General features: G+C 38.3%; 1 protein-coding gene across 1 annotated transcript in view; it reads left to right on the top strand.

The window, feature by feature from the left end:
* Window positions 1-12037, top strand: part of Pam (peptidylglycine alpha-amidating monooxygenase) — a 188553-nt gene that overhangs the window by 57736 nt on the left and 118780 nt on the right. The window contains exon 4 of the mRNA XM_004625468.2: window positions 765-852. Coding sequence (XP_004625525.1) covers window positions 765-852 — 88 coding nt within the window. The remainder of the gene's footprint in view (window positions 1-764; window positions 853-12037) is intronic.

Raw genomic sequence — 12037 nt, 5'->3', positions numbered from 1 at the left:
TTCACACGCTGCATTATTCTAAGGCATCCCTTCTTTGCTTTAGATTTACATCTTGCTGTGACTTTTTCTTGCCATAAGTAGTTTTCTTTACATCTTGTAATGAACTGTATTTTGATCTAGTATATAAATGCTCAGATATGCTTTTGCTTCAGGATGTGGCAAAGGTGGTGAGGTATTTGTTTTCACCTTGTCCTACTTTGTATTTAAATTAGACCTTCAGGGTGGTGAGATAGCTTAGTGGTCTAAAGCACTGCTTAGGCAAACTTAGGCAAATGCAGAGACTGTGGTTTGATTCCTGGCACCAGGTGGGCTGAGCGGGCCACAAAATTAATTAATTAAACCTTAAGTTTTTGGAGGGACGTTAGAATCAGTGAAAATAAGGAGAGGGAACACTGCGAATTTTTTTTTTAAAGAATACAAAATGGTCATAGAAAAAAACAGCATTAGAAACGATATAAAATTTCATTAAACAAAGGAGTAGGAATTCAACAATGCTTACTATATTGCATGATGTTATATTCAAACTAGTCGCTTAGATTTACCAGGTATTTTCTTTTACACCTACTTTTCACTTTATTTTTGTTTTTCCATTTTTCCACTTTTCACTTTAGAAAAGACTAAAACATGCTTTGACCTGGATATCCACTTGGGAATAGCTGCTTGTTCTTCAGGAATTTATAGTGTTCACATATACAGCCCATTGTGACAGTTATGCACGGATGTGTAACTTGTACTCATGTTCTCGTATCATTTTCTCCCGACAGTCGACTTCAAACCCCGAGCCAGCATGGATACCGTCCATCACATGTTACTGTTTGGGTGCAATATGCCTTCATCCACCGGAAGTTACTGGTAAGCAAGATGGGCTCAAGGGGCCCAAAGGTCCTGAAGTGCAGGTGGTGCTGAAGAGTGCCAAGTATATTTCTGCAAGTAAAATTAGTAAACAGGTGTGCTCTTGTTCCCCCGAAGACACTGACTGTCCAGTGGCAGCCCGTGTTGTCGTTGCTGATCCCAGTTTCGTCTGCCAAGGGGCATGTGTCAGTATTGATCGCTGACTTAATATCTGTGTCACACATAGTGTGACTCGGTGCAGACGAGTAATGAAAGCCTCATAAGCTGGATTACTAATACTCTGCTCTTGGTTCTTTTAAGGTTCTTGACTCTTTTAAGGTTCATGACTGTGCAGGGAGGGCAGTGGTTCTGTTCATCGCATTCTCTTGACTCAGACTCCGCCAGGTGATCTGCTAAACCCTTTCATTTGATCCTGTGGTCTCTGCCTCTGCAAAGCAGCTGTAATTATCCCTGCTTAACAGGCAAGGAGTCTGGAGTTCAGAGAGATTTAGGGACTTGCTAAGAGTAACACAACTGGTTGATTCAGAGCAGAATTGAACCCAAATGTCCAATTTCAAATGCAGAGTTATTTCCACATTTCACTGTGTCGCCCCTCAGCTTTTCAAGTAACTGTCGCAGCTTCCGCAGTTATTTTAATCATTCCGGTAAGTCTTGTCTCTGTGCACATGCCCCGCAGAGCAGTGGGCTTTGTTTGGGTGCGTGCATATACACACGGGACACACTCTGCTCATTTTCATCCCCAACCTCCCTTCTACTTTCCTTCTCTCTTTGATCCCCTTCTTTTCTAGTAGTCCTGGTGAGTATTCATATCATGTCATGAGCAATTAGTAAACCTCTGTTAAGTGCCTCTCATAGGCCAGAATGGTAGTAGATGCTGTGGGAGGTTCTAAAATAAATATGTTTTCTTTTTTAATCTTTTATTGATCTGTTTGGTACAGGGTCTCACTGCACAGCTTGGATTCACTACTGAGTAGTGATCCTCCTGTCTCAGCCTCCCCAGCACTGGGACTATAGGCATGTGCCACCACTCCTGGTTACAGTGGCCAGCATGCTCGTCCTGTGGTTCCGGGACCAGCACGGCATGGGGTACCAAGGATTGAACCATGGTCCTTGCACTTGCTAGGCAGGTGCTTAGACCACTGAACTATCTTCCCCAGCCCCCAGAATAAATATGTTTTCTAACCTTAGAAGCTTACACCATAATTATGGCTTAATATCTTCCCTTTCATTTTGTTCTTTGGAATTCTTGTAGATACATAAACTCTGAAAATAGCTATGCATTTTAAACTTTATTTTTCCACTGATACTAAGAAGCATTGTTACATATTTTATTCTCCACTATGACTAAAGTGCTTTCCTTTGCTCTGACAAGGGACCTGTTTTGGTGCCATGTCTGCATAATCATGTAGAGCGATAGGCCTTTCTGTGTGCATCCTAATGGTCATTAGTCAGATGGAAGGCAAGCAGCAGCCATTTTTATAATAAACAATTGTACTGTGTATCTGGCACTGTTAAAAGCACAGGGCAATTAGTGGAAATCTCCGTGGACCAAGTGCCATCAAAGCATTTGTTAATGTGTTTAAGTTATTTGATGAATGGGGCATATTATACAGGAACCAAATTCACATGACTGGGCTTCTATAAAAGTAGAGCCAGTACATCAGAGGTAATACTCTCAAGTATCAGCTTTCTAGATTTTGCTCTTCAGTAAATTTTCATAAATCGACTGCTAGGATTAAAAGATTATTCTGTGGCAGGCTCTTGTGAATCTTAATTCAGAAAATCACACTTTTTTGTTATTATGCTCTAAAAGTATTTCTTTTGAAACTAACAATATTTACCTTTGGATTGGACGTATGAAAAATAGAAGGGATGGAAGCTTTTTAAATTTGCTTTAGCTTCACTTCAGTTGCAGGCAATGAGTGAGAAAATGTAATAGCACTTAAATGCTATTATGAATCTAAATACTAAGAAAAATTATATTATATGAATGACATCTACTTTACTGTTCTCTTGTTCACAAAATACCCAAGGAAACACACATTAGTATCCTTACATATACTATTTTAAAATTACATCTATAAAATATGTTGACCAAAATACTCCTGAGTTGAGAAAAAAAAATAAAAAACAATAAGTATGAAAATGAAAATAGAAATTGTGAAGTAATTTGTATATAAACAGTACTTTTATAAATTCATTACTCAAAAGGCAACATAGAAAAATGAAAACAGTGAACTAACTGGGTATTTTTCCTGGATAGACCATTTAACTCCGATGAGATAGTGCCTGCATTTTAGTGAAATATTGATACTAGGTCATTCGTAAGTCTCTCTGTGCTTGAAAATTCTGTAGTGTTGCGAATATATAATGCATACAAATGCTGAGTCAGTTTTAAAATTATTACAGCTATTTCTTTAAGGAGTGTACAGTAGTTTGCTCACCCCAAGCGAGAGGCCCTCTGGGTTTTGCCAGTCAGTTGCATTGAGTTATTAGGATCCTTAGTAACTCTACACCCATTATAAGTGGAATTTAAAATATTTGTCTAGTGACCTTCCTATTTATAAATTTTATAACTTATAATTTGTAATAATGGATTTGAATCCTTAAAACAAGGAAAATAATTAATGCTATTATTCACTTTTTTGTGTGTGGCTGGCTAAGCCCGCCCTGGGGGCAGGGTTGGTGTGGCATATGGTGACAGGGACCAAACCATGGTCCCTGCACTTTGCCTAAGCTTGCCTAAGCAGACACTTTAGACGGCTTTCAGCAGCGCCTACTCACCTTCTTTTAACCGATTTCTTCATTCAACTCCCAAAAGTAAATGTAGGGTGGTTCAACATGTAAGCTAGAACACAAGGGTTAAGTAAACTGCTCTAGTGCCTCTGGCTTTACAGTCCAGCCTTGCCTCCATTTAAATATCATGTGGAGCATTTATCCTCCAATACTGGACAAAATCCATGCCATTCTCTGAAGAATTACAGTTCATGGAATATTGTATGTACTGAGCTTCCGGAGCGCTTCACTGAAACGCCCGTCATCCTCCATCCCCAGTGACTCACAGAATCGACCCTGCAAATACTCAGCAGATGTTTTTCGACAATTCAGCTTCCTTTCCTGCCACCTGAGTTATGTACTGATAACAGAGGCTCATCAATGGCAGAAGTCTTACATTCTTTTTCAGAAGAGTCATGGAATTTGTCACATTCATTTTATGGCTGCAACTCTATTCTTTGCTTGTTCCAAGATACAGGTAGCATTTAAATGAAGACTCACAAATCTTCACATATATTTTGGGATAGCACACCTATAATGATTTTGGATATGTGAGACTATCAAGAACTCATTCCCACTTGGGGACAGCCTTTGAGGAATACCAAGCCATTTTAACAAATGTCGAAAAAACTAAGAAAGTATTTTAACACCAAAATGTCAAGCTGGGATTTTCTCTTTTCTGTTAGTTCGGATTCCCCCTATTTCACTTGAGGGTTCTGTTTCTTTTGCTTTTTACTTTTTTTCTGCCAGCGAGCTGGCAAGTAGGTATGTGTCTTTAATACAGAAAACATTTTTTCCCTGAAATTATGAAATTGTAATTCATCCTCTGTCTTCAGGCAGCACTTTTAATATGAAGGCAAAGAGCTATTCTGATGATGTTTCACTGTTGGGCTGCCCTCTGTTGCTCTTTGTAATTGCCTCTTTCTACTGTTCATTAAAATATATTTACAGTTATATTAAGTTTACATGGAAATAGGAGACACAGCATGAAGCAGTTTTCATTATGTAGTCATTTTAATTTTACAGTTTTTTTTTCTCTATGCACATTCCAGTCTTTTGTATCTCTTTCCAAATTAGCAGCTCATGCTGGTAATGTGTCTAGTTAATTATATGCATGTGCATTTAAATTGCATATATTGATGTGAACCTTTTAATATACTGTAGGGTGGTCCCTTTATAGTTAGATTGGGGCTGATGCTCAGTTCCAAATTAACCTACCTCTGGAGGATGCAAATAAGGACCAACTGATAGAAAAGCAGTGGCTCTGCTGACCCATGTCAAGGAGGCAACGGTACCTGTCACATGTAGCTCTAATAATGTCCTTCTCAGGCATGTTAAGCAGGAGACAATTAACCACATCTAGGGACCAACAGAGAGTAGTAGCACCACAATCAGAGCAAGTATAGCAATAGCATGATTTGTTGGACTTTCTTTGTGTTTGCAGATGGGGCGAAGCTTAGCAATTTTAAGTCTTTAAGATGCATTGGCTAGCATGAATCCTAAGTGAGCAGGTGATTTTTTGGGTGGTCTGAGGATCACATGCAAGGGATAGGAAGTGTTTTTTTTCCTTGTGTCACACTCCCAGGACCTCGTTGGGGCTTTTCAGGGAAGGTGAGGATTTTGAGGTATGGAAAACCAGGTAACTTAAATTGTAGACTCTCCACTAAAAAGTAGTCAGTTTTTTTCAGATCTTGGAGCTTCTTCAGATACTGTACTTGTTTATTCTATGAATACTTCATTTTTACTCTGACAGTATCCCAATGATCATTGAGAGTTTTGAGCTTTGCAAATTATGATTTTTGTTTGGACATTTGGGGTAGTTTTGAGGTGCTTTCTTTTTTTACATGTGTGTTGTCTTCTGCCTGTTCTGTTCTGCTGAGCCCAGGGTGAAGAATGGATTAAAGCAAAGTACCATGGCAAATTGCAATTTTTTTTGTGCAAAATAAAACTGTGATTTGGCATACAGAGTGTTGTGGCCATAGATAACAATTTGCACAGTACTCTGTGTTCCCAAAAGCATAGAGTTTTAAGTGCTTTCACCACAAAGAAATAATAAATGATTGAGGACATAAATATGTTTAGGCCGGGGAGATACCTCAGTGGAATCCGTGCTTGCTTGTTAAGTGCAAGGTCCTGAGTTCAATCCCTGGTACCACCAAAAAATAAAATAAAAAAATAAATTCATATGTTTAACCCAGTTGAAGCATCATGCTACATATTATGGATTAAATATTAAGTGATACTCTGTTAATATGTACAATTTATGCTGTCAGTTAAAATAACACTCTGAAGACAGAAAGACAGAGGCATACACTTGAAACAATCACACACATTAAGTGTGCAGTTAAAGAGGCTGCACTTTTTATGTGTCCAGCTTTGTACTTTGATGTGATTTTCCTACACACAGCTGAAATTATTTTTAGTCCTTGTAATTAATATTTGATTTTCGCACTATTTCTGATGATACTTATAACCAACTAATCTTTACAAATCAAAGATGGTCTCTACAGGTTGTTTGATGTTTTCTGAAAAAAGCAGAGTCCCAGCTGGGTAAAGGAGGCTATCTCCAGCTGTTCTAACTCGGGATCAGTCTCAAGCTAAAGCAGCAGCGCTTTACCATCCGAGCGAGCGAGCTTCAGCTTGAATCCCTTTCAGCTGCTCCTATTTATTAGCCACCTGCTGTGTCTTTTGAAATGCCACCATCTCCACAGGGCTGCAGATGCTGATGAGGGGAAAGGGAAAAGTAGCTAAAACATGTAAATATATATTGAGAGGCCTGTATTTGAGATGCCTTGTGTGGCTACTCATTGAAGAGACCCTTTTTTAGTGATGTTATTTTCCAGATACTGCTGTAGCTTTGTTATGTCTCTCATCGTGGCACTGATTCTTCAGTTGAGGATGGTGTTTGTGTCTGTACCCTTTCCGTATCCCATTACGCAGCCTCTGTACAGGATGGCAAGAATCACACACAGCATGCCTTCCGCACTCCTCTCTTTGTGTCTACTGCCGTAGGAAACTTCAAAAGTTAGACATGCGCAACATCCGTCTCAGAGTAAATAAAAAGCAAAGCCCTACGAAGAATCTGCATTATTCTTTGTTCTAAGCATTTTAAACTGTGACTTTAAGTGTAGTGGGTAAAGTTTAGGTATAAATTTCTGCCAGACAAACATTACTCATATTCATTTGCTCTTTCAACTGTGTGTTGAAATACAGTTGTGTTGTACTTCATATTAGGAGAGCATAATTCATAAATTCATGAAAATACAGCTGATATCTGCTTCTAACTTCTGGCCATCAAAGATTATATCCCTTAGCTGATAATTTTTAAGTGTTTGGATTGGAGGTTTTGAGAGGAGCTCCTTAGTGGCTTCCAAAGTCTTAGTAGACTAGTGTCAACCTTAATAAAATAACTTGTCATGGTTATAATTGTTTTGACAGTTTCAGGAGAAACAAACGCTACAAAATTGTGGATATTATTAAATTTCTTCACAGATCTAGCGCTGGTGTTAAGCAGAGTTGCTATCCTACATCGGTGGTGTATTTAGCAGAAGGCTAAGACATTGAAGTCAGCAGATTGAGATCAAACTCAGCTTTACTTTTGGTAGTTGCAATTAAATGATTTAGCCTAAATTGGTCTACTGCCTTGCCTACAAGTTGGGCAGCTAAACTTGTCTTAATGGGCATGATGGAAAGTAAGTGAGGTCACATGAAGAATGTACTTTGTGGAATGCCTAGCACATAAAAGTGGTAACTATTATCCTCATTCAATTATTAATAAAGTATTTATGAACCATCCAGGATGTGCCAAGCACTTTGTTAGGATGTGAGGACTTGCGCTTTTCACTCTCTGCTCTTTGGGATTTCATTGCTTTTCTGATCTTGTGGGGTAAAGAAGTTTAGGGGGTAGTTCCTGTGGTGCTCTTAGTCAGGCTGGTACTTCTTAATCACCATTCTCATTTAGATTTCTAATCAAGTATCCCACTAATTACTATGTTAATCCATACCCATTGCATCGATGTTCACGTGGGATTATCTGAATTAGAAAAATATATCTACAGATTTATAGAGCCATTGATGGCATTCAAAGACCTGACTCATATGAATGCAATTTTGTCCTCTCCACATATGCCATTGATTTTATGTTGTGTTTCTCAAGGAAGCTTTCTAACTGTAGGTTAATCTTCCTGCCTGTGGTTCTGTTAGATACCTAATGCATTAAGCTTAGAGTTTAAACGCATACAGACTTAACTAGAGGGCATGACTTTAGTTATTTATTTAAGCAAAAGAAGCCCTGACTTACCAGTTCTGGTCTTCTCTGAATAACCTTGGATTTTAAATAGCTTTTAGCAGATACAACCGGAGAGTACTTTAACAGGCAATCATGGTTTATTTGGATAATTTAAAATGACAGGCAAGCACTTTTCAGTGCTTGGCACAGTCAGAAAATGTCCATGGCATCCAAGTGGTTTCCCTGCGGATTAGAGGTGAAAAGGGTTCTGTAGGAAAGATCCAAGAATCTCGAATTGTCTTACTTGCAAATGTTGATGCTTGTTCTTTTTACTGCGTGTCCACAGGAAAGTTATGAATCTTCTCATGATTTAATTGGCTTAATCTGGAGAAACCTTTAGGAAAAGCTGATAATAACACTAAGAATAAGAACTCTGTAGATGAGGCCTGAAATTACCACCGCCATTGATCAAGGGCCACATCGATTCCTGCCTTGGCAGTGAGGACAGTAACGATCCTTGTCCTTGTGGAGGACGCTCTTTGGAATGTCAAGATGCACGATGCTCTCTCCTGCACAAAAACAATTAGGAAAATGTGGTGCCATTTTCGTTTAAAATGAGAAACAAAAATGAGAAACCGAAGTGATGAAGGGTGTTATCTAAATAGTCTGTGCTGCTGCTTGGTCATGTTATCCTTTAAGGAATCAGCTTCCGTTGGCCTACTCTTTCTGCTTTTCACTTTTCTCACGCATTGAGTTTTGGGATTGCTCTCCCTATCTCCATATCCTCTAGGGAGTCGTCCTTTGTGCCTCTTGAATGTAATACTTTCTTCAAAAAACCCTTTTAAAAATAGAGCCCAGGTTTGGTTTTGAAGCTCTTATTTTGTCAGACTTGATGAAAGAATGAAATATAAAATTATTGTCTTTGTAAATACATCAGGGTAACATATCTCAGCTAAATGGTGATTTTAGAATTTTGTGTATAAATTGAAATTTAGCTCAGAGATGATAATATCAACCAAAGCTTCGCTTCCTGCAGTATGTCATGCCCTTAAATGAATTGCGATAGAAGCGTTGGTGATACCCAGGGCTGTGAATTGCAGTTTAGCTGTGTAACTTTTGAAGTCATTTAAATTTCCTGAACGTTTTCAGCTTTCAAACATCATCCTCTTGTAGTGTTCCGTTGTGAGTGAGCGTAATCTGGTTTATACAAAATACCACACAAATGACAAATTAATTACAATATAACCAAGGCTATAGTTCAAAGGGTTTTAAATTAATAATTAACTTTATTTAGAAATTTTCATACATAAACAAATAAAAATGGTTTAGTGTCCTAATCGTACAACAAAATGACAGCAGTATCCAAATACTTAAGAGGAAATTGGAATCATAAGAGAAGCTTTAAACAACTTGTTATTTTTTTTAACTTTAAGGAGAATAAAAAAATAGCAGAAATGATACACAATTTCAAAAAACAAGATAATAGAAATTCAGCAATGATTGTTATACTGCACATTACTTTGAAAGTAGTAGATAAGAGCTTATAAAATTGGTCAAAATAAAAATTTTAAGCATTAACTGCTGTCTTCAAAAAACCAATAGAAATTAGCAGTACAATCACCCTACCTATCCTGTGTATATATACATCCATTTTTAAAAAGGTTTTAATCTAAAAATTTTTAACTTTTTTTAATACATGATAGTGGAGACAATTTTAGTTAATTCCATTAAAAGACTTACATGACAAGTTTAAAACTGACATTGAAGCAAATACCCTCACATACTGACTGAATGCTTACTAAGTGGCGGACAGGGCTGCAGGTGTCGGTAATACAGGACAGAAGGCCTGACCCAGCTCTCGGAGTGCTCACAGTGTGGTTAGAGAGACAGATAACGAAGCTGATACTTAGTGCAGGTACTACAGCTAAGAAGAATGGAAGTTGGATACAAAGGACCAGAGAACATTTCCTGGGGGAGAAAAATTGCAACTGAATTTTTTTATTTTATTTTATTTTTTTTTTTTTTTTTTTTTGTGGTACCGGGGATTGAACTCAGGACCTTGCTCTTGCCAGGCAAACACTTATTCTACTGAGCTATCTCCCCAGCCTGCAACTGACTCTTAAAGGAGAAATTTAATCAAATTTGTCAGGCAGAGAGCTAGAATGTGGTATTCCAGGCAAAGGGAAGAGAAGAGAAGAGATACTAAAAGTTGGCAGCTATCTGACGCAACCAGAGGGGCTTTGGAGAAATAGCAAGGCCCCAGCTCATAAAAGCCCTCATGTGTTATGCTGTAATGCTTATTTTAATGTTATTTTGGGATACATTTGAAAGAGTTTGAGCTAGCAAATCACATAATCAAGTACATAACTCAGAAATATTTACTAAACCAGTCTTCTGTGTTATATTTCAATCTGGTTCCTTCTCCTCACTTGCTAAAAATCAACTTCCATATCAGAGGAAACAGTTATCTTGTTTAACCTAAGACTGTCATCATGTTGTTGATAGGCATTTGTGTATTTATGAACTTCGTTGAAAGCTATGAAAGTTGCCATCCAGATCTTTAAATTTTAGTAGCTCACAGCAGTGAGATACAAAGTTCATCACATCTGACAATCTCATTTCTTGAATGATTATAGCATAAGGCTCAGAAAAAAAAAAAAAAAAACAACTTTGCTTTTGGACACTGTCCAACAGAGTAAGCCTTTTAATACACTTGGCATGAAGATGTCATGGACGCTCATTCCGAAGCTCAGTTCTCACATGGTAATAATCCTTCATCGTAAGTATACTGTACTTGACAGCGAACAGTGCGAAGCCACCAGATGATGTGTTTTACATTACACATTACACAATCTCTTTTTTGCAGCCTGATTTATAGGAGGGGGGAAAAAAAAACCTTTGGTAAGTCTGACTTTACTGGGATTTACATCATAGTCCAGGACTGTCACCTCTTGATTCAGAGAAGTAACACGGTTCTCGCCAGCTGTCTTCTGCCTATCAGGAGACACAAGGTAGGAGTCCCTGCCTGTGACTATGAAGGAACTCAGGAGCGTTTTTCGCTTCTGCATCTGAAGTATTTCTCAGATTTCCAGGCTCAGTTTCTGACGGATCTACAGAGCCACCACATTCTGCCTGCACTTGGTTTCCAGGTCATGGGCAGGGCACAGTTATTCTTAGAGCAGTCAGCTTCTGCCCAGGTAGCTGTACTTCTCCTTATCCTGAGTGGTCTTCAGATATTTCACATCTGCCTAGTTTCCTGCCACTAACCTTATTTAACCTCAGTTTTCTCAAACACAATATAATAGCAACATAAAAATGTAACCTAACAATGTTGTGAGCAAATTCAGTTCTATAACAGAACAAAATGAAGAGCCATAGTGCCATTAGAAAAACACAGGCGAGTTGGAGTCACATAGCTTACTGTGTACCAAATTTGCCCTACCCGATGTCCTAGTGACCATCCTACCTACGTAATATAGACACATTGTCCTCACGTGCTGACACCGAAACCCTCTCAGAGAGATGACAGCGGCCCTTCAAGCGCCGCTAAACACACTAGAAACACCACAGGAATGGAGCTCCAGGTGCATTTGTCTGCCTAGATGGTCTTCTCACCACGCAGCTCTCCTCAACAGTGAATTTTAGACAGCATGAATGTTGTGTTACATGATGTAGTAACCCTGTATAGCATTTGGAGGTGATTAAAGTGGCTTTCGCCTATATCTTACTTGATGTACAGAATGACTTGTGAGATAAGTGTGATTATCCCTGTTTTACACGAGAGAAAGCTAAGCCTCAGTAAGATTACGTGACTTGCACAACAGGAAATACCTTATAGATGGCACAGCCAGTAGTCACAGCCACAGACATATGCAGAGCCAGGAGTCCCCGAGGTGGGGTACGCTTGTATCACTTGCCCTACTGACGTTATTATTTGTCCTTATGGCCACAGATTTTTTTGTGTATTTTTTTTCTGTGTTATTTATTTTTTATTTTTTGACATCAGTTATTATCATTTTAAAGAAAAAAAATTAAAAAATGGTACAAAATCTCAAAACAAGATTTTAGGAGAGTAACAATGGTTAGTACATTATGTATTGTTACTGCCAAAGTAGTTTCTCATATTACAAGATATAGGCAAGAAATAATAAATAAATAACATAGGTACAAACCTCTGTTTGT

This window comes from Octodon degus, unplaced genomic scaffold, assembly GCF_000260255.1.
Source record: "Octodon degus isolate 3935 unplaced genomic scaffold, OctDeg1.0 scaffold00009, whole genome shotgun sequence".
In the NCBI taxonomy this organism is placed as follows: Eukaryota; Metazoa; Chordata; class Mammalia; order Rodentia; family Octodontidae; genus Octodon; species Octodon degus.
The sequence above is the reverse complement of the archived record's forward strand: the minus strand, read 5'-3'. Positions and strand labels throughout refer to the sequence as shown.